A 24,025-nucleotide genomic window follows, 5' to 3' on the forward strand; every position below is an offset into this window, starting at 1 on the left:
CCTACGTGACCATAATACATACAACTCCAAGCTAATAAACATGAAGTCGTCCGTGCCGTTTTGCTTCCATCTTCTCTTTTCAGGGGCACTGGCTAGACTGCCTTGAGGGACATTTTGTGATTTGTTTGGTTCGAAACCATGTTAAGAGACTGACATTTCTATTTTGACCGGATCTCCAGTGTGTTTGGGGGCTTGATCAGGTTTGCTTCTTTTCACTTCACCCAATCAGGGTACGTATCTGCAAGAAACTCTGGCTGAAGGCACCCAGCATGGGGGCTGGTGAGAAGTGCAGTTATGAACTATTGCACCAACCTCTCAACATTTGTACCATTTATAGAAGAATTTCCACCTTTGCCATTAAAAGTGTAACCTAGGGCTGCAGCAAACGAATTTTTAGTAATAGAGCATTCTACCGATTATTTTTACGATTAATTGAGTACTCTAATAAGAAAAAATAAATTAATAAATGTTTTCCTTTATAAAAACTCAGAACCCCTGCCATCAGTCCCCAACACCCTTCGTTCCTCCTGTATGATCAGCCCAAGTGCATCAGTTCCCCCAGTGCCATCAGCTCCATTCCCCCAGTGCCTTCAGCTCTCTCCCACCCTAGTGCCATCAGCTCTCCCCCACCCTAGTGCCATCAGCTTCACTCCCCCAGTGCCATCATCTCTTCCCCACCCCAGGGCCATCAGCTCCACTCCCCCTTGTGCCATAGTCCGCTCCCCCTCCTCCTGACACCCAAAGTGCACAGCGTCATTGGTTGCTATGATGCTGTACACTCCAGGCGCCTGGCCATAGTTGTGCCCCCACCCCCTCCCCCTTGGTGTCACCAACTTACAATTTTAACAGGGACGCTGCCGACACTCCATTGTTCCGCGCTGCTCTGGGCCTGACGTGTCACAGCGCATCAGGTCACGACGTGCGTGCGTACGTACGTCAGGAGGTCAGTGCAGCGCGGGACCATGGACGTGCTGTGGAGTGTCCGGAGGCCCCCTGCTGGAAAGGTGAGTATTCCAAGCGCATTGCGGGCCACTACTTTTTTTGTGTCAAATTACTCGATTTAATCGAGTACTCGTTGCAGCCCTAGTGTAACCGTTTTGGTTTATTTTTATGTAATTTAGGGACAGGGCTGCTAAGGAGAATCGGTCTTCAGTGACTGAGTTACTGAGCGCTGAAGACCCCTGTTTGTAATATAAAAAGGTTTCTGCCTCTTGTCATTATCCAAGTCCCTGACTAATGCCTAGATCACACGTCAGTGTTATGGTCAGTGATTTCCATGAGTGATTGTGGACCAAAACCAGGTGAGGGTCAAAAACACAAAACAGGTGCAGATCTTTCCCTTATACCTTAAGTCTGTGGAGGCTCCAATCCTGGTTATGGCTCACAATCACCTACGGAAATCACTGACGTGTGAACTAGGCCTAATTATCACTGCCAGTCACCCTGCCTATCTGACTTGTTCCACACAGGCATCTACAGTGCTCAGTAAAATGCTGAAGACTGACTCTTCTTAGGGTACTTTCACACTAGTGTTTCTCTTTTCCGGTATTGAGTTCCGTGACAGGGGCTCAATACCGGAAAAAAACTGATCAGTTTTATTCTAATGCATTCTGAATGGAGAGCATTCCGTTCAGGATGCATCAGTTCAGTCCCTCTTACGTTTTTTTGGACGGATAAAATACCGCAGCATGCTGCAGTTTTCTCTCCGGCCAAAAGTCCTGAACACTTTCCGGAATGCCGGATCCGGTATAATTTCCATTGAAATGTATTAATGTCAGATCTGGTACTAAGTGTCCCCATCCCCCTCGGTGTCGTGCCCCCACCCCCTCAGTGTCACCAACTTACAATTTTAACAGGGATGCTGCCGACACTCCATCGTTCCGCGCTGCTCTGGGCCTGACGTGTCGAAGCGCATCAAGTCACGGCGTACGTACGTCAGGAGGTAAGTGCAGCGCGGGACCATGGACGTGCTGCGGAGTGTCCGGTGGCTGTCTGCTGGAAAGGTGAGTATTCCAAGCGCATTGCGGGCCAGCGGGAGACCACGAGGATTTTTGTGTCAAATTACTCGCGCTCCACTCCCCCAGTGCCTTCAGCTCTCCCCCACCCAGTGCCATCAGCTCTCACCCACCCTAGTGCCATCAGCTTCACTCCCCCAGTGCCATCAGCTCTTCCCCACCCCAGAGCCATCAGCTCCACTCCCCCTTGTGCCATCATCGCTCCCCCTTGTGCTCCCGGAAAACCAAATACGGTTTCCCGATCTGCGCAGACCTTCCTTTAAAAATGAGAAAAATAAATAAATACCGGATTAGTTTTTCCAGATGAGAACCGGAAAGACGGATCCGGTATGCAATGCATTTATCAGACGGATCTGCGTCCGGATCAGTCTCACAAATGCATCCGTTTGCGTCCGGATTGCCGGATCCGGCGACTAAACTGCCTGCCGAAATGCTCTGCCGCAAGTGTGAAAGTACCCTTAGCAACACTATTAGAGCTTTACTAAGACGACTTCTAAACTGAAACAACAATTACACGATGCAAATTCAATAACTGTGACACGGGGGTCTGACTACTCAGGTTTTTTTGGGCGATACATAATCAACCCACTATCATCATAGACATAAGCAGGCAATGTGAGCTAAAGGGGCATGACACCCAAACAAGTGCTGTGCTCCATGGTCGTAAAAACAGTCTCCACACATGCCCTGGCAGTGAAAACATCTTTGTAGAGGTATCTCAGTTCAACGATCCTACCTGGAGGAAGTTTAGATGAAAAATACTATCATGAATACTGCAGTATGGTTTCTAGGAAAAAAAAAAAAAAAGACTATTCCAAGGAATTACAACACTGGAAAAGAAAGGATAAAAATACTACCATGCTGTACACTACAAGCGAGCACAGAACAATACTAGCATAGTAAGCAAATAAAGCACACTTTGCCCTCAAGCATTCCCCCCCCCCCCCCCGATTCTTTCCTCCTTTTACTTTTAGGAAGTAGTGTCTCACCCCATAAGCTGAGGTATTAATCACACAACGTCTGGTTTTAATCCACACACTCCCGAGTCCTGAACGGATGGTTATCTGGGGAAAGAGTATTCCCCTTAATCTCACTCCACAGCCAAGAAAAGTTGAAAATGAAAAAAACAGATTGGAGCAGCAGTTGAGCAGTTTGCTCGGTCAGACGCTGCCTCGGGGAGATCCTTCTGCGGCTTTGCTCTTTTTCTTTTTTTAAACAAAATATTGATTTTAACAAACGAGTATTTAGTGCAGCTAGAATATATTGCAGCGCTTCTCCGGAAGAAGAAAAAACAAGCATTGCTTAAGCCTAGGGATGCTTCCCCATTAACCCCTGTAACAGAAAACAGAGATATGAAACCAGGCCTACTGAGGTCTCCAGATGTAGTCCCTAACTCTGAAGATGAGAAAAAATAGTCTTAGGTTGGAAATCGGCATCTGACATATAAATGGGGTTTCTCAGACATCTTAAGATTGAGGAGAAAGAAGAGCATGTCATAAAATAATTACTCGCCTGGAAAATGCCCACCACTCCGGCACTCCCATCAATCTATAAAGCTGTCCTGCATGGATAACAACCACCCATATGTGACAATTGCAGCCAATCAAGGAATAGTGACTGGCTGCAGCGGTAATGGGCAGTAGCCGAAATGTTATCACCATAAAAAAGCGGCAATAGAGCTGAAGAAGCAGGGTATTTTTACGATGAGTAATATGTAGTCTCCTATTTTAAGACATCCCCTGCTATGTCCGCAAATTTTAAAATTCTTGACAACCTTTTAAAGATAGTCGTGAAAACATTAGAGAAACAATTGACATTTATATAAATATAGTGAACAGCAAGATGCAAATGTGATTTTCTTACTTTTCCTAAAATAACAGAGAACAGGTGAGATTCTACTATACCAACACATATTGAATAAGGGAGCCCCAGCAAAAAGTAGTAACTTGCCTTTCAGCCTCATAATTACAGAGTCACCTCCCAAACTTATATTGAGTATTAATTCCTGACAGTCTGCCAAGTTTTAAAGCAATAAATAAATATTACTCTGAATTACTGAACTTCTTACCCGTCTGGCGTTACTTTAATGGGGATTCAAACCTAAACTCCTTTCGCTGTGCAGATGAAAATCTTCCAAGTGATACTCTCACAATATCGCCAGAAATCTCTACATACAGAAACAAGGGGTTGTCCGATGAGATGTTTATTTTAGGGTAGATTGGTGTGTAAGAAAAAATAAAACAAAAAAAGAATAACTCACCGATCCCAGGCTGCTGCCATTTGTATGCTTACTGGGTCCCTATTAGTTTCTACTTCCTAGTGTGGGCTCGACACACAGGAAATGACAGGGGAAGCCTGCGCAATCACTGGTCACGGCAGTGACCCCCACCGCAACGATTTATTGCGTCGAGCCAAGACCAGGACGCAGGGACCCAGCAAGCCTCCCGACAGTAGCAGTGGGGAAGGAGAGAAATCATTTTTATACACCATTCTTCCACTAAGGCCTCATGCACATGGCCTGGCTGTGCCCGTATTGCAGCCCGCAAACAGCGGGACTGCAATATACGGACTCCGGCCGTGTGCACACCGCATCACGTACGCGGACCCATTGACATGAATAGGTCCGCAATCCGGAAGGTGCAGTGCGGAGCGGAGGTACGGAAGCACTATGGAGTGCTTCCGTGGGGTTTCCCTCGTGCCTCTAGATTTTGCAGTGCGGACGAATCGCGGACCCATTCAAGTTGAATGGGACTGGATCAGTCTGCGGCAGCCGATGCTTGTTCATCGGCTGATGGGCATCTTCCATCATCAGGTTGAAAGATGCCAGATAATCTTACCTTGAAACACTCCACTTCTGTACTACTGGCCTCTGGAGGTGCATGTCACAAATGTAAGGAAGAGGCCTCTATGATACCCCTACTAGAACCGTGTGCAAAAAGGAGCCCTAATATGAAGACATGCATGAGGTCTTAGGTTGACTGCTCCCCTGAATACCATAAAATTGTATTATATTGTATTATTTGTGCTGCAAATGAAGCAGATTGCCATAAAATCCATCAGGATTGAGTATCTTCACATGTGTGAATGTAATAAGAATTGGCATGTGTTGCCGTGTATGATTTTTTGCTTCTGTAAAGACATGATGGTTCTCTCTCCTGCATGCCAGCCAAGCCGGGCCAGTAATTACTAATCACGCCAGTAAGGCAACCGTCTCAGTCAGCCCCGACACATAAGGGAATAACCTGATTTTTTAAGGGAAGAAAAAAAAAAAGAGTTCACACACAGTTTCTACTTCTCTCTAGTCAGCTATTTATCACTTTCCTCTTGGAGAAAAAAAAATAAAAAAGAGCCCTGGCAGATATCCTGGATGAGAGCTCTGTGGTGGATGAAGAGGGTGAGCGGAGGGGAGGGGGGTATGCATGATGCAAACCATTTGGAGCTAAGTGAGAGCACTGCCAATACAAGCTGCTTTATTCAAACAAGTGAGGAAGTGATGGGACGTTCAGCGTGCCAAAGCGCGGACACAGCTTTAGACACTATAGCAGCACTTAAGCCCCAAAGACATACAACACAACATACATGCACTATAAACAGCGCACACGTGCAAGCAAACTCATATACAGTGCCCAAAGGAAACCACTGACCTTTTTACTTATGACATAGTGCTGGAAGCCAGCAGTGAAAAGGTCAATATTTTCCCTTAGCACTCTCAATCAACGACTTAATGGCATTCGTTACTCAGAGTAAACTTCCTAAGATTTATTGGGATGACGCAAAAGATGCTAAAACGCGCTTAAGGCACAGTGTAAGAGAGGAGAGACAAAAGCCAACGTTTCAGCACTGACCTTGTCCGAGGTTTTTTCAACGTAACATGGTTCTTGAGGGGCAGCCAGAAGAGGAACAAATCCAGAGAGGAGTCTATCTTCTTCTAGGATCAGGAGTGAGAGGTCATCGTCGGGGTCCTTATAAAGTGGCACTTCTGACTGACTCACACAGGTCAGGGTATTACAGAAGTCCGCCAATATGCTCCATACGTCGAGAGCAGGCCTATCAAAGACAAAAGAACAAACAAAACATTCCATTTTCAATCTGAAACCTAAGAATCTGAAGAGTTTTAGATATGTATACACAGAGACATACTCGCATAAAATATCCTCGTTGGGTCAGGTCCATGGCCTGAGGCTTAAGAACAGTCCCAGTAAGAGGACTGAAACGTCGCTATGTGGGTGAATAAAGGACACTACATTTTTTTTTCACTAACAAACATGCTCACCTAAAATATCCTGTACTAATATAGGAATCCAAGCCTAAAACATCACCAAATCGCACGGTGACTCAGTGGTTAGAACTGGTCCCTTGCATGCCTGGATTCCTAGGTTCGAATCCAACTAAGGACAACATCTGCATGGAGTTTGTATGTTCTCCCCGTGTTTGCGTGGGTTTACTCCAAGTACTCTGGTTTTCTCCCACGCGCCAAAGTCATCCTGATAGGGAACTTAGATTGTGAGCACCACTGGGGACAGCAAGTGATGATAATGTCTGTAAAGCGCTGCGGAATATGTCAGCGCTATATAAATAAGAGATCTAATAAAGAAATCTGTGACGTGTGTGCAAAGCCTTAGGGCTTCTTCAGCCAGAGGATTTCTGTTTGGATGCTGTCTAGTGTAGAACAGACAGGACCCGGACTGAACATTGACCAAGTAAGTCAACGTGTTTATTCCCTTGATCAATTTTCCACACAGACGGTATGCACCATCCGGCTCAGATTGTCCCTCAAGACTCATTCACTTAAGTGAATGGATCTGCAAGAAAAACCGACCACACGCAGATGTCATTCATGTGCGGAGTATTAAAAAAAAAACTTGGACAAGCCCTTAACGTTCCAAAATTACTGTGTAAACTCCTCTAGCGCAGCACAATAACCCAGAATATGTTAGGCCTTATGAAAGGAGTCCAGGATTACCATTAAGGTCAGCTGCACAGATTTCTGTGCATTTCCGCAGCATATCCGCACCTCCACCATAACCTACTCCTCCTATTGTAGCTCATGAACTAACCATTACTGTTTGAAAATCTAAAACAAATGATCACAAATGGGGTCATTTATCAAACTGGTGTAAAGTAGAACTGGCTCAGTTGCTCATAGTAACCAATCAGATTCCACCTTTCATTTTCCAAAGGAGCTGTGAAAAATGAAAGGAGGAATCTGATTGGCTGCTATGGGCAACTAAGCCAGTTCTACTTTACACCAGTTTGATAAATGACCCCAAGTCTTTTTTTCCGCTAAATTGATGCCGTCTGAACTCTGCTGGCTGCCCTTTGTTGTCAGGACGCACATAGAATGCAGTCTGTTTCCGGGGGAGACCAACAAAATTATAAAAATTACATGGACAACCACGGTACCTTCCCACACAATCTCACACGATCTCCTTCTCTACTCTCTTCTTATCACATCTTCTCACAACCAGCTCCAAGATTTCTCCTGTGCATCCCTTATACTCTGGAACTTTCTACCCCAACATATTAGACTCTCACCTACCTTGGAAAGCTTCAAGAGAAACCTGAAAATCTACCTCTTCAGACGACAACCTACAGTAACCTGCTACCTATGTACCACCATATGAGAAGCTTCCACCTGTGTCCTTCCCCCATCCCTGTAGATTGTAAGCTCTCACCCTGAAATAATAGTAGTGACCACATCTAATTTCAGAAGCCGCCATCTCACGTTATTAACGTTTAAGGCTACTTTTACACTCGCGTTTTGGGCGGATCAGTCATGGACGGATGCGTTCAGATAATACAACCGTCTGCACCCGTCCACAACAGATCCGTTTGTATTATCTTTAACATAGCCAAGACGGATCCGTCTTGAACACCATTGAAAGTCAATGGAGGACGGATCCGTTTTTTATTGTCCCAGATTGTGTCATAGAAAATTGGTCCCCATTGACTTCCATTGTGTGTCAGAACGGATCCGTTTGGCTCAGTTTCATCAGACGGACGCCAAAACGCTGCAAGCAGCACTTTGGTGTCCGTCTCCAAAGCGGAATAGAGACTGAACTGATGTATTCTGAGCGGATCCTTTTCCATTCAGACTGCATTAGAAGGCAAACTGATCCGTTTTGGACGGCTTGTGCGAGCCCTGAACGGATCTCACAAACGGAAAGCCAAAACGCCAGTGTGAAAGTAGCCTAAGATATGCATTATGATGTCAAACATTGACAAGTGAAGGTCCATAAGCAAAAGAAGGAGGGAATTCATCATGCCCTGTACTGCAGAATTCTGGCTTCAAAAAGTTGCCAAAATAGGACCTTTGCAACTCTGAGGTTACTTGTACAAAAATGTTGTGACTTTTTTTTTCATTTTTACACTATTCACTCTTGTTTTTGATGGTGGGTGGAAAGCGAAAGTTATTAGCCATGTTCGATTTATCACTGCCACTTTTCCAGAAGTTTAAAAAAAAAGTTGCTAACTCACTCCAGTAGCAAGGTGGCATAGAAAAACAGGTCAAGTCAAGAGAGCTTTAAAGATGTGCCAAAGTTATCAAAAAAAATGTGGCACTTGATAAATTAATTGCAAAGTACGCCAATGCAGATCCAAGCAAAACCGACTTCAAATATTACTCTCATGATCAATTACCCCAATAAGTTTACAATGTTAACGTTGAAAGGTTTATGAAAGTTCTTCCTGTCAAGCCCCTAACAAAAATCCACGCGTTTGGAGTGGTCCATATGACTAAAAGTCAACAGTGCTTTATCCATCCCGCTCAGGGCAAAGACTTCTTTTACACACTACGAGTAAATTCCATAAACTAAAGCCAACATGTGCTAACCTCAGCCTCGAAACGCAAGAGTAAATCTTTCCAGTGAAAAATGCTATGGTCAAGGAATTTATTTTTTTTAATTCAAAGCAACAAAAAAAAAAAAAAAAAAAAAACAAGACGGGAAACACATTTAGTTTACACAAGTCAATAAAACACAGAAAATCAGATTAAAAACTTGTGATCGTTTCTGTTGAAGAAAAATGGAAGAGATCAGCAGCTCTAAACTGCGGGAACACATCAGCCAGGGTAACTAGACAAAAGATGGAAACTTTAATTGTAACAAAAGATCTGAGCAATAAATGAGGAGGTTCCAGGTGCCAAATCTCTAAAGCTGCCTCATTTGGCTAAGGTTCCACACCAGGAAACGCCCGCTGACAAAAAACGTCTTGCCACTGAGCACGTGATGGCAGCCAGAGAGAACACTGTGTACCACAGACATGCAATTCCTATCCCCACAGTAGAATGAAAAGTTCCCCCTTCACATCTTTTCCTGTCAGAAGGGGTCATCTTCGAGCCTTTCTAAAATCTGTCAAAAATGTGTAGATGAAAAAAAAAAAAAAAAAAGAAAGACATGGGATGAAATAAACAGTGGGAAGGCTGGTCAGTGAGGTAATGGGAACAGCGTGGACTCTGCAAAGCCAAATAGTGTTTTAATAGTTAAAAGGACTGAACTTGACATAACCCCTAGCAAAGATCCTGTTCTGCCCCTCAGGTCTGACAGATATCAGAATGGAGCAGGCACCGGATGTATGAGAAGTAGGGGGCACAGGCCTCCAGGGAGATAAAGTTGCACGTTCCGTGCCTTTAGCCCTCGGAATGCCCCTGCTGCCCGCTTTGGGCCGAGCTCTTCCGGTTCACACACATCCAGTGCCAGAGAGCAGCGCCAAGTCACACAGAATAGGCTCACAAAGTAAACAAACCGAACACAACAACTGTGACAAGAAGAGAGGCCGAGAAACAGACAATTGAGAACAGGAGAGGCCGAGAGCGAGGAAAAGAAAGAGAAGAAAGTAATGAGGAGAGACACGCTGAATGGGAGCAGGGTCCAACAATGATCAGGTTACACCCGCCTCACGGCTAACAGCCCGCAGCACCTATCCAAAGAAAATGTATGTTTACCTTGGTAACCGCGCTACACTCTCTCCCCTCAGCTCAGCCCATAGTCTTCAGTCAGGAAAAGTTACCAGGTGAGAGCCTGACCTCTCCAGGCCCTCCGCTCAGACTTGTGTATAATAAGTCAGGCATATGGGGCTATAAAACCGCTAATGTTCACAATTATCTAGGACAAACGCAAATAACGACTCATGGGTGGACCATTAGACTTAATATACTACACCTCCATGTAACAGGGGAAACATTTCTACTCAAACCAATGGCTGTTCATTAAAGTATGCTGGAAGACTGAATCCAGCCAGGACAGGGTCACAAGAGTTTCCATTAAGTAGGTTCTCCAAATCAGTGTATTTTTTGCAGTAATCTGATTGATATGGCGATGAGAGAGAACTGTAGTTGAGTACTGCCAAACCTCCCTGATTTTGCTCTGAGTTTAGTGCCAATTTGGCTTTGGGTTTAGAACTTTAAAGAGGTTTCCAGGCTCCTGATATTGAAGACCTTTATTCAGTATAGGTCACCAATATAAAATCAGTGGGGGCCAGACACCCCGCACCTCCATTGATCCTCTGTTCGGTGCAGCCTCCAGCTCAGGAAGTAGGACTTTGAATAAAAACAGAATACACAGCTCCGTTCAAAGTGTAGTGGCTGTACATGGTTACTGCAGCTCCCATTCACATCAATGGAAGGCCAGCTGCAGTAACCCAGTACGGCCACTTAACTTTGAACGGAGCTGTTCCATCTAAAAGCTAGTTCCTAAGCAGAAGGTGGCACGGAACAGCTGAATGGTGGGGATGCGGTGTGTCGCACCCTCCCTGATGCACAGGTCAACAATATCAGGAGCTGGGAAAACCCTTTTAGGACAAACTGGTTGCTAACGACAAGCTGCATGATCAACAAGGCTGAAGATGGCAGGAAGTGTCACACTAATCAGGATTACTGCTAATTGCCCTGCTGCCCCTTTAATAGCCACTAAAAGGCTTGGGCTACACAGTGACCAAGGATAGCCGTGTAGCAGTGCAGCCACAGAAATGAATGGGGTCACAGCAAGACTTACAAGCTGCCGTGACCCAGAACTGCAAAAAAATCTAACCCTACTCGATAAGTCTTTCCTTTATATTTCTGATTCCTTTCGAATCCAGGAAAATCTGCCTCAAAACCACCTCCAAAAACTGTGTGAACCTACCCTTCCATTATGGAAGCGCTCATTAGTACAGGAGGACTTGGAAGAGGTGAATGCAGCGCTCCCCGGGCTGTGTACTCACCGCTTCCTGGTCCTCAGCCAGTTGCCGAGCTGTGACTGTGCACAGCGTGAGGACTTCCGCGTGCGGTTTACCTCTTGCTGTGTGCATCAGGTCATGGCACAGCATATGGCAGAAGAAGAAGAGCAGCGCTGGATGGGAGGAGCAGCGGCCGGAGCAGGAGTTGATTTATTTATTTTTCTTCTGATCTGAGCATGAGGGTTATTCACATGGAGGTCTGATCTGAGGTCTGATTGGGGGACTTATGGAGGCCTAATTGGGGGTCATTCACATGCAGGTCTGATTGGGGGACCTATTAACATTGGGGGGGGGGGGGTGTTGTGAGGTCTGATTAAAAAATGTTATTCTTATTTTCCTCTAAAACCTAGGTGGGTCTTATAGCGCGAAAAATACAGTATATATATATATATATATATATATATATATATATATATAGCGCAATGAAGCACTCCTTGAAAGATAAAATGGGTTCTGGGTTCTTTATTCACACATATCAAGTGACAACGTTTCGGTTCTCTCACAGAACCTTTCTCAAGTCAGGTGAACGCATTTTATCTTTCAAGGAGTGCTGCGGACTTTCATTGCTGTTTACCGGTCCACAAAATTGATGTGAACTCCGCATCGAGGTATGAACCAACTGACTTCAGTGGGTCCACGATCTGCAAAATACGGCGAGTCCGTGCCTCTGTGCTGCAAAAGATAGGACATGTCCTATCTTTCACCTTATCTGGCAGATCGCAGACCCACTGAAGTCAAGCAGAGTGCCCGCGTTTTGAGTGTTTTTGGCGTTGAAAAATCGCAAACTGTGTGTTTGAGACTTCTTAAAAAAATACTTGCAAATGGTGTTTTTTTTTTACGCCGCCTTCGCTACTTCTCAAAAAGTATGTGTGGCAAGGGGTGGAAAGGGGCGTGGCCTGCCAGCACGTCAAATTCATCTTCGTTTCCGGCAGTTTTCTGCTGCAAATGAAGCCAGAAATGTACAGCAGCTCAGAGCTGCCATCGATTTCTGTTTAGGCGCATAGACTGACGGAGGATGCGCCTAATTTATATATATCAAGACAGACGCAGAAAAGCGCCGGTCTTGAGAAATTTCCTCCTTAGTGTCCGTTATGATAAAAAGTAAAAATTCAAGGTTTTAAAAGAGTGCCAACAAGGATTTAGTAAGCGCATAAAGTAGTCAAACACTGTGCCAATTTCTACGATTTGTCATGGATTCTCTGGCACAACAAAAAAGTCCCAGACACCAGCACATATCTAATCACGCTCATGGTTATTTATTATTCTTGGATTTTTTTGAGGATGAGAAGACAATTTACTTCTGTAAACTCAGAAATGGATTATGTGCAAAAGGAAAAAACGGTAGTAGTAGGGCTAGTAAAATCGCAGCACAGAGATGGTGGAGTCAATGAGACAGAGTGGATGTTCACTTCAATTTCCTTTTATTTAGGTGGCAAAAATAAGCCAGCGTTAACTGGTATCACAAGACTTTGATCTGAGGCTGGGGTTGCAATTGTATAAGCATTACAGTATGGATATGTGCATATGGCTGGCCTCTTATGTACATACTCATTATGCGCTCTTAGCGAATGCTCCTACGTCACAGCTGTGGTTGGAGAAGCTCCGATCCCAGCTGTTAACGCTTTCACCATGTTGCGCCTTTGATCATACCGTGATCATACCGAAATGATACTACAAACGCTGTACCATCTCGGACATTGGTGCCATATCACTAGGATATGCCCTCAATGTCTCATAGGTACAGGTCCCACCTCTGGGACCTGCATCTATACTTAGAACGGAGCCAACAATGTCCTGAACGGCGCATGCGTGGCCACCCTCCACTCATTCCTGTGGGAGCGCTGAAAATAGCGGAGCCGTCAGCCCCATAGAAGTGAACGGAGAACCTCCCATTCATTTCAATAGGACTTCCAAAAATAGCCGAGCTGCATGCTCACATAGAAATGAATGGAGGGCAGCTGCGCATGTGTGGTGCACCCTCCGGGACTTTGCCGAACCCTTTCTATGTATTAGGTGCGGATCCTAGAGGTGGGACCTGTAACTATCAGACAGTGGGGGCATATCCTAGCGATATGCTCCCAATGTCTGAGATGGTATAACCCGTTTAATACAGATGACCTATTCTCTTAATAGGTCATCAGTATCTGATTGGTGGGGATCCCACACCCAGGACCACCCTGCCGATCAGCTGTTTGAGAAGTCCTGTGAGCATTGCGGCCTTCTCGGTGCTCACCAAGCACAGCGCCGAACATTGTATAGCGGCTGTGCTTGGTATCGCAGCTCAGCCCCATTCACGTCAATGAGGCTGAGCTGCGACTAGGCCACTTGACGGACGAACATACTGTCACATGGCCTAGGGAAAGCTGTGAGAAGGCTGCGGTACTACTGCGAGCACCAATGCGTTCTCAAACAGCTGATCGGCAGTGGTCCTGGGTGTTGGACCCCCACCGATCAGATACTGACAACTTATCCAGAAGATAGGTCATCAGTATTAAAGTCTTGGAAAACCCCTTTAAAAGAGGACCTTTCACCACATCTGACAAGTCTATTTTGGTAAATAATTATATTCCACATGAAATAATCATGCATCATAGATTCTTATGACTCCATGCTGTACTTTCCCTCTATTATTCCTCCTAGAATTTCTAGAGGTACAGCTGGGCGTTACCAGTGTGCGGTGTTGGTTCCCTGCATTCTGACACTGTCCATAGTCTGCCAGTTCTAATTGTAGGGACACATCCCCAACACCCGGCAGCAAAGTTTATTCATACAATTATAGTAGGAATAATAGAGGAATGTAAATGCACAGGGAGTGCAAGTAGTTACTAAAAAAAAAAATCGGGAGGGTTGACAGGTAAATATGTAAAATAGGTATTATCCAGAAGGAAAAAGACTGGGGGAGAACTCTAGTACACGGTCCATACACCAAATTTACTAAAGATTTGAGACACTTGTTGTGCCTCACTAGAGGGGGATGCGATTTTGTGCAGTCATAAGATCCACCAGATTCATTAATGGCTGGCACACGTCAGCCAAGTATACTACATATTAATGAGTTTTCCTGTCAGGCTGCTCCACCGTGATGACATTTGATATGCAGGATGAAATCATTACCATCTATTGTAGAGCAGTGTAGTGTGTAGTTGTTCCTGTTAGGCTGCTCAGCCAGGATGGCATTTGGCAAGTAGGATCCTACAATTACCATCTATTGTAGAGTAGTGTATTGTGTTGTCATTAATGTCAGGTGGCTCAGCCATGACATATAGTAGGCAGGATCCCATCATTAACATCTATTGTAGAGCAGTATAGCGTGTAATTGTTCCTGTTAGGCTGCTCAGCCATAATGGCATTTGGTAAGTAGGATCACATCATTACCACCATCGAGTGTAGAGCAGTGTGGTGTGTAGTCGTTCCTGTCAGGCTGCTCTGCAATGATGACATAGTAGGCAGGATCACATCATTACTATCTATTGTACGGCAGTGTAGTGAGGCCCCGCTGTCTTCACCTCAGGCAGCTCTGCAAGTGGAGGCAACAGTCCTGCCCACATTCTAGGAAAGGTTGTCGGCAGCTATTTTAAATAATTCCCGATTATCCCCTTTAAGCACGTGTGAGGGTAATACTAAGCCTTCCCAGTAAGTTCTCTCTACAACCAATGGGTCCCACTCCTGACATTAAGCATGTAGAGGACAAATTGCGTAACACCCTGGATATCCTGCCAGTAGACGGAGATATCCAAGTGGCATATACAACAAGTGGATTGGTCAGGGCATGGCACATATACAGATCTGCTGATGGAAGTTAGGATGTAAGCCCCTGCTCTGTGGTCTCACGTATAACAATTGGCTCCCTCCTCCCATTGACATATGGACGGAGTCCTAAGATCTGTTTATTTCAGCAGGATGGCAAAAATAACAGTTCATTTACTTTTTATTGCCTAAAATTCCAGGGTTTAATATAACTGTCAGTTTGAGTGGAGGCCAGCTGCTGTTTGATAGGTTGCAGAGTGTTTCAGTGGTCCCCTCTCAGAGTTTGCTGGTATTAATTAAAGCGCGTTATGGGGAGCAGACCCCCTTTTTTTATTATAACATTTACCTCAGAGATCGACAGTCAGGGCGGAAACATGGATGGATTACACGGACATAACCGAGCTACATTGTCTGCTCTCAGGGTACGCAGAAGACATATGTAACAATGTAAAGTAACCCATATAAAGACTCCAGCAAGAAGAGGTGAATATACCTACCTGTAATATGCAAGTAATAGGTGTTCATGTAAGTTATAAACTGCCAGGGCAAAGAAAATGGTGCAAATGGTCTTGAAACGTGGACCATAACAGTAACTACATTCCCACAGGAATCCTAGATGTAATCATGATATGGGGTCCACATGGCATGACACTGACCATGCTTGTCCCATGCAGAATGCACATTTAATGATAAACAGTTAGTCTGGCGTGGAAATGATAGGAATTTTAAAGTCAGTTTTGCAGGAGTCTGCGTTGCCGTAACTTGTGCCATATTTACATCACAAAATGAGGGACATTTACCTAGCAGGTTGTGCCAGAACTATTGTGTAAAATGTGCCAAAAATAATGGTGCTTTGATTTGTGACAAATATATCGAACAGTTTTCTTCAGAACTTTACCCTCATTTTAACTTCATTTTTCATCCTCTTATCGGCAGAAAGTATGATTACAGTGATACCAAATACATATAAATTTTTTTACATTTTACTACCTTTTTTTTTTTTAAAAAACAACTTTTTTTTAAAAGAATAAATTTTTTGGGGTGAGGGCTTGATTTTTGCAGGACGACTTGTATTGTTCATTGGTATCATTGTGGAGTAAATGGCGCTTTTTGATCGCTTGTCATTACGTTTTTTCGGTGGCAACTAAGAATAAATGAGCAATTCTCTCTTTTTTATATATTTTTTTACGGCGTTCACCGTAGGGGATAATTTACATTATATTTATGTAGTCAGTGTCGTAACGGACACGGCAATACCAAACATATGGGAATGATTTTTTTGTTTGCAATTTCTTTCACTGAAAAGCGTATTTTCTATGGGAAAAAAAGCGTTCTTTTTTTTAATACTTTTTGATTGCTTTCAAAATGCAGTGCACTATCCCTATAGTGCATTGCATTTTTATGGCAATGCTATTCTAACATTGACCAGCAGGCTGCGCCAGAGAGGCGCAGCCTGCTGGAAATTACTGAAGGCTGGTCTGGGGCCTACATCAGACCCCAGGCAGCCTTCACACACATCGGCACCCAGCGATTGCATTTGCGGGGTGCCGATGGGAGACAGAGGGAGTCCGCTCCCTCTGTCAGCACTTTACATGCAGCGGGCGCCATTCCCCGCCGCATGTAAAGTGTTAAACAGCCCGTATTGGCAATCCTGACGGTCCAGGCTGTTAGAGCACGGCCGTGGCTCTCATGTGAAAGCCGGGTCCCAGCTGCACGGGGACCCGTGCAGAACTTAGTCGGGCCACCGTAAAAAAGCGGCAGCCCAGCCTAAGGCCCCTTAGTGAGCGCCATAAAAAAACACGTATGGGTGGTCACTAAGGGGTTAAAACAGGACGCATTTATTATCTAATAAAAATGTTGCAAATATGCTTCAAAAGTCGCAACTGTTGTCTGACAGGGTTGGCTGAAATGGAGCTTTTTAGTTTAAAAAAAAAAATAAAAAATCGCATTATAGTGTTACTGGAGTTAAAATGTTCCAAATCGGGAGAAATAAGCGAATAATCAAGCTTATATTTTAAAAAGTCACCACAAACCACCACTTTTTTTTGTGATGTTAGTTATTTTTTTGGTGCAAATTACGCCATTATTGATAAATGTCCCCCCAATGTCTACTAAATTTGGTGCATCTTTAAAGAGGTTTTCCGATTTGCATCAGCATCCCCTAAAATATTCATTTATGGAGGTAGCTGTAATTTTGTAATGTATTTATTTTACCTTTATTGCTCCTACCTTGTGTTTTGAGCTGTGGTCACATGACCATGGCCATGCCGCTCTTACTTATGATGTTATGTCCATGGACGCATCATTGATAGGGGAGTGTCTAGTAACTAGCTGTGGGAGGAGCTATAAACTAGCTGGACATTATTAGGGGCAGTGCTGTGCTAGAGAAAGGAGAAGTACATCATGGGTTTGGTTGGATACAGCGACAGGAAACAAACCAATAAATGAGCACAAGAAAACCCCAAAACTGGACTGAGTGGCATAAATATGCAAATGTTCAAAAATTCTTTGCACAAATATTTCTAAAAAGTAAAAAACAAAAAAGTCTATTTTGCTACTTTTTAAAGCCAGAATTCAGGAGCGTGGGGCTTGATAAATTCCCACAGATGCCTTCTGCTAAATACGCCATGGTCAGGATTTAGACTTATTTATGAATTGCAATATTTTAAGATGTTGCACAATCTCAATCAGTTATGTGGATGCAGCAAAAATTGAAGATATATCTGTAAGCAAGTCTAAGGATGCACTACCTTTATCAACATTGTGCGATATTTTGATAAATTTGGCACAGCTAACAGCAAAATGGACAAATACCACACTTGATGAGGTTCCCTACACATATAATCTTTTTCTTGATCGTTTTTTGGGGGTAAATTCGCGTTTATTACTTAGATAGTTTTGCTCATTTTAATCTAGGATTTTGTATACTTATGATTGGTGGTATGACTCTCCATGCTGAAATAGTTAAAATAAAGCTCATTTCCAGTAACAGAAATCTCTAAGCAGTTCAATGGCATTTGAGAAGTGGACAGAATTAGTTAATGCTGGTCCTTGATCATATGCCGCCAATGTGATCTTCTCACATGAATCTGGATTTTTTTCCCCTTTTCTTTACACAAAACTAATGCAATTTGAAAAATGAATATGCATATTAAGGAAGCAGACCTCAGGCATCATGAGTTATGACTTCTTTTAGAGAAATCTCTTGTTGAACAAGTGAACCTTGAACTCTCTCATTGGCTATAGTCAGCAAACTCAAAGTTTGGTATCTTTTTACTATACCGTATTTTTCACTTTATAAGATGCAGTGTTTAGGAGGAAGGAAGAAGGAAAATAAAAATAAAAATAAAAATAAATATATATATATATATATATATATTTTTATCAGATCCCACATCAGGACTTCTCATGAGACCCTGATATCAGCATCTCACATGAGACCCCCATATCAGCACCTCATATGAGTGTCATGCCCTGCTCTGACTATGTGCGGAGGTCGGCCAGAATAGCAGCACGTGTTTAGTTTTTTGTTTTGTTTTGGAGTCGTGCTGGATCCGCCTCCCTTCAGGTGCACTGGGTGGGGTCATTGGTTTAAATCTCACTCAATCCCAGTGTTCTGTGCGGGTTATAGAAATCAGTCTGGCCTTGGAAGCAAGGAAGGATTGTCTGTTCCAGCTCAGATAAGTTTGGTTTCTGTTTAGGTTGTTTGTGTGTCTTCTGTCCCCTCCAGGTTCTGAGGGAGCAGGCTGCTCCTATTCCCCTTTTCACCATCTCAGGGATTCTAGGGTATTTTAGCCCAGGCACGAGGACACATTATTCCTACCATCAAGGTCTGAATGTGGGCTTAGCAGTGTAGGGAGAGAAGTCAGGGATTTGCTAGGAGGTGACCCTTCCCCTGCTTCTCACCTAGAAACTGGTTTGTTAGTTTATCTGTGTATCTGAGATCCCGTCCGCCGAGACAATGAGACCCCCATCCATATCAGGGCCTCGCATGAGACCCCCATCCATATCAGGGCCTCGCATGAGACCCCCATCCATATCAGGGCCTCGCATGAGACCCCCATCCATATCAGGGCCTCGCATGAGACCCCCATCCATATCAGGGCCTCGCATGAGACCCCCATCCATATCAGGGCCTCGCATGAGACCCCCATCCATATCAGGGCCTCGCATGAGACCCCCATCCATATCAGGGCCTCGCATGAGACCCCCATATATATCAGGGCCTCGCATGAGACCCCCATATATATAAGGGCCTCGCATGAGACCCCCATATATATCAGGGCCTCGCATGAGACCCCCATATATATCAGGGCCTCGCATGAGACCCCCATATATATCAGGGCCTCGGCATGAGACCCCCATATATATCAGGGCCTCGGCATGAGACCCCCATATATATCAGGGCCTCGCATGAGACCCCCATATCAGGGCCTCGCATGAGACCCCCATATCAGGGCCTCGCATGAGACCCCCATATCAGGGCCTCCATCAGACCTCAGATAAGATCTTAAAATAAATAAATAACTTAACTGACCTCTCCTACTCCACCACTCCTCTCCAGTGATAGGGGAGTGTCTGTGCAACTAGCTGTGGGAGGAGCTATAAACTTGCTGGGCATTACTAGGGGCAGTGCTGTGCTAGAGAAAGGAGAAGTACATCATGGGTTTGGTTGGATATAGCGACAGGAAAGCACATCTGTTACAAACCATAGTAATTCCATAAAGTGAAAAATACGGTAGCTATTATGCTATTTACCATTAATTCTAAAGGGGTTTTCTGATCCTTTTATATTCATGGCCTATACTGTATATTTGGTCAGATTTTGATTAGGGATCGATTGATTATCAGTTTTACCGATATTATCAGCCGATATTCAGGATTTTGAACGTTATCGGTATCGGCATCTATTTGCCGATATACCGAAAACGTATTGGAAACAAGGATCACGCTGCTGACAGCGCTCTCCGCGTTCCCTCAGCAGCACAGGGGAGAAGGAAGCAGTGTCTCCCTCCCCCCTGTGCTGCTGCCGCTGCCACCAATGAGAGGAGAGAGGACAAGAGGAGGGGAGGGGCTGTGGCCACTGCGCCACCAATGAAGATATACAGGAGGCGGGAGCTGGCTGCAGAATCACATAGCCGCACCCGACCTCTATGAGCGGTAGCTGCAATCTGCGATCTTAAAAGATCCAGCACACACTGACACATTTCTCATTTTTTTAAGCAGGTGAGAAAAGACTAATGGATGTCTGTGGCACAAAAATTACAGGAAATAAGCCAACCCCCCCACACAGAGTATACTGCAATTAAAAAACAAAAAAAACCTAAACAAAATAAACCTGTCATGGACGCAAAAAATTAACTGTGTTTCATAACTACTGTTGCCTTACAGAGGTGACTTTTTTATTCCTTAAAGGGGTTGTCTGGGTTCAGAGCTGAACCAGGACATACCCTTATTTTCACCCAGGCAGCCCCCCTGATGCTGGTATCGGAGCATCTCATGCTCTGATGCGCTCCCTTGCCCTGCATTAGATCGTGCAGGGCACGGGCTCTTTTGTTCGGTGACATCAGAGGCTCTGATGGGAGTGCTTTAGCGCTGCCCTAGCCGTTTTACTGGCTAGGGCAGCGGTAGAGCCCGCCCATCAGTGCCGGCAACGTCACCAGGCTTCCTGGCAGCCCTGCGGGATTTAGCGCAGGGCAAAAGAGAGCATCGGAGCATAAACTGCTCCGATGCTCAAGTCAGGGGTGCTGCCTGGGAGAAAATGGAGGTATGTCCGAATTCAACTCTGAACCCGGATAACCCCTTAAAGAAAAGTGAACCAAAAAAAAAAGCATGTAAAAAATGTCAACAAATAACAGAAGTCAGAAAAAAAAAAAAAAAAACTCTGTATGAATCCCCCTAAAGTTAAAGGGGTTGTGTCACAAAACATTCTACATTTTTCAAACCAGCACCTGGATCTGAAACTGCATGTAATTAAAAATGTTGTAAAGCCAGTAGGGGTGGGCGATATGGCCTAAAATCTATATTGCGATATAATTTTAAGCATGTGCGATATGCGATATATATCGCAATATATTGTTTTCTATATTTGGGGGGCGAGTTTAAACTTTTTTTTACTTTTTATTTAATAACTATTAGTCTCCTTAAGGGCTAGAACGTAGAACCCTTGTCATATTCACCCTAATAGAGCTCTATTAGGGTGAATAGGACTTTACACTCTCCCTGCTGCCCTGTGCACACAGCAGCAGGGAGCTGATCCCCCTCCCCTAAACGGTGCCATCCCCAGATCCCCCCCTCCCCTAAACGGTGCCATCCCCAGATCCCCCCCCTCCCCTAAACGGTGCCATCCCCAGATCCCCCCCCCCCCTCCCCTAAACGGTGCCATCCACAGACACCCCCCCCCTCCCCTAAACGGTGCCATCCACAGACACCCCCCCTCCCCTAAACGGTGCCATCCACAGACACACCCCCCCCCCTAAACGGTGCCATCCACAGATCCCCCCCCCCCCTCCCCGACGCTCACAGGAATACATTTGAAAACGAATGAGTAACTTTAACTTTATTAATTTGTGATCTCTTTACTGTATACCTTACTAGGTCTTAGCTCCGATAACAGCAGGCAGTGCGGGCGGGCGGCGCTCACTCACTGACGTCACGCGCCTGCGCCGCCTAGTGGGAGGAGCAGGCGCGTGACGTCAGTGAGTGAGCGCCGCCCGCCCGCACTGCCTGCTGCTACCGGAGCTAAGACCTAGTAAGGTATACAGTAAAGAGATCACCAATGAATAAAGTTACTCATTAGTTTTTAAATGTTCTACTGTCAGCGGCGTGGCCCTGTATAGTCTAACCCCCAGGCAAGCGTCCCTGTCACCATGGGAACGCCTGGGGGTTAGAATATACCATCGGATTTGAGTTTTCACGCGCTCACTGAGATCGTGAAAACTCAATGATTTACAGTCAGTCCCTCCCCTCCTCCTCTTTTGTCATTGGTGGTCAGCGGCAGCCGCGCACAGTGGGGAGGGACTCTCTCCTTCTCCAGTGTGCCGGCTCAGGAGAAGATGGTGCGCGCAGAGAGCGCGATCATATCGCGGACCAGCGATATAGGCGATATGCTCAAAATCCATATCGTGGCACAAATTTATATCGCATATCGCCTATATCGTCTATATCGCCCACCCCTAAAAGCCAGTGAGCGACTCAATACAATGTACCCGTTTAGCGCCACCTGCTGTTTGTTCTTTTCCTTATTTTTTGTCCGACTCACTCAGATGGTCGCACACACTCAGTTTAAGATCTTCAACTGCCACCAGTCATATGTTCTTTTAGAAGCTGTGGCAGTTACAGGGAGAGAGCTGCAGCAGAAAGGACACGTCCCCTGAGCTGCCAGCCTAAAGATAATCTAACAATTGTTGCAATGAATGTTGAAATCTCTGGATCCATGTGAGGTACAGGGCTGCTTTTTACATCACGGAATAGCAGTAAGGGCTCATTCAGACGGCCGTATGCTGTCCGCAAAAATACTGAATGCTATCCGTTTTTTTGCGGATCCGCAAAAAAAATGAAACATGTCCTATACTTGTCCGTGAAAATCAGGACATGGCCCCATTGAAGTCTATGGGTCCGCAAAAATACTGAATGCTATCCGTTTTTTTGCAGATCCGTTTTTTTGCGGATCCGCAAAAAAACGGATAGCATTCAGTATTTTTGCGGACAGCATACGGCCGTCTGAATGAGCCCTTAAAGAAATGAAAAATCTGACTTGTCATATTAACATGTCAAAAGTTTTGATCAGTGCGGGGCCGGGCGCTCAGAACCCACAGATTGATAAAATGAAGAGGTAAAAGTGCACAGTTGGCCACCAACTCTCCGAAAACATGTCTATACAAAGTCTACGAGCCACTCTTCAGCTAACGAGCAGCACTCGCTCCCCCAATCAAAACTATCTGAAATGTCATGATGCATAATTTGAAACGCGTTACACTTTGATTTACACAGTACACATTAGCACATACTCCAGCACTATACAACCAGAAGATATTCCTGTCACTGCTCAGAGGACAAGGTTCTTTCCCTGCTACACTCTAGAGCCAGTTTAGCTCAAATCCAGTAAAATTACCAGTACATTTTTGGATCACAGTAGGAAACTGGAGAACCTGGAGACAACCCAGAAAAATGTGGGGATGACCTGCAAGTTTTAAAGCAAACCTACAGCAGCCATTAACAAAATATGACAGCTACAAATTAATACAGTTTAGTGGTCTGAACCTTGTGTGCCTCCAGCTGTTGCTAAAAGTACAACTCCCAGCATGCCCTGGAAGGGAGTTATAGTACTGAAAGGAAGGGCAGTTTATTTTCTAGGACATGTATAATCATTGTTAAAAGAAGAAAAAAATCCACCAAGAAGGAGTGGTTGGAATCGAATGAAATAATATTATTAGAGTGAAAAGATGTTGTGTTCACCGGTCTTACTTTGAACTGTGCTACTGGAAGATGCAACACCTTTATTAACAGGTGCATGTCTCTTAATAAATTTGGGAAAAAATTGGCTACATCTGCCGCTGTCCCTGAACTCTACTCCAGCCGGGGGGGGGGGGGGGGGGGGGGGGGGGGGGTCAGACTCTACACCTCAACTCATTTAACTCTGACTCACCCATGCCCCTGTCCATTTTTAGGAATAGCCACAAGGGTGTCGGAAAATGATAGAAAGTAGGGATCGACCGATATTGATTTTTTAGGGCTGATACCGATAATTTGTGAACTTTCAGGCCGATAGCCGATAATTTATACCGATATTCTGGGAATTTTCATTTTTGAGAAAAAAAAAAATTCCTACACAAATCTGCTGAAAATAATATGTTTATTGTTAATGTGTATTTTTTTTGTTTATTGTTAATGTGTATTTTTTTTTTATAAATCTTTTTCATTTATACTTAATATTTTTGTGTTTTTTTTTTTTACTAACTTTTAACCCCCTTAGGGACTAGAACCCTTGTCCTATTCCCCCTGATAGATCTCTATCAGGGTGAATAGGATCTCACACTGTCCCTGCTGCT

The 24,025-nt window shown here is 44.6% G+C and overlaps 1 protein-coding gene across 1 annotated transcript in view; it reads right to left on the reverse strand.

The window, feature by feature from the left end:
• The window catches only part of SMG6 (SMG6 nonsense mediated mRNA decay factor), a 240,583-nt gene that overhangs the window by 96,412 nt on the left and 120,146 nt on the right, over window positions 1-24,025 (reverse strand). Inside the window, exon 13 of the mRNA XM_040423570.1 lies at window positions 5,861-6,062. Coding sequence (XP_040279504.1) covers window positions 5,861-6,062 — 202 coding nt within the window. The remainder of the gene's footprint in view (window positions 1-5,860; window positions 6,063-24,025) is intronic.

Source organism: Bufo bufo, chromosome 3 (genome assembly GCF_905171765.1).
Source record: "Bufo bufo chromosome 3, aBufBuf1.1, whole genome shotgun sequence".
NCBI lineage: Eukaryota > Metazoa > Chordata > Amphibia > Anura > Bufonidae > Bufo > Bufo bufo.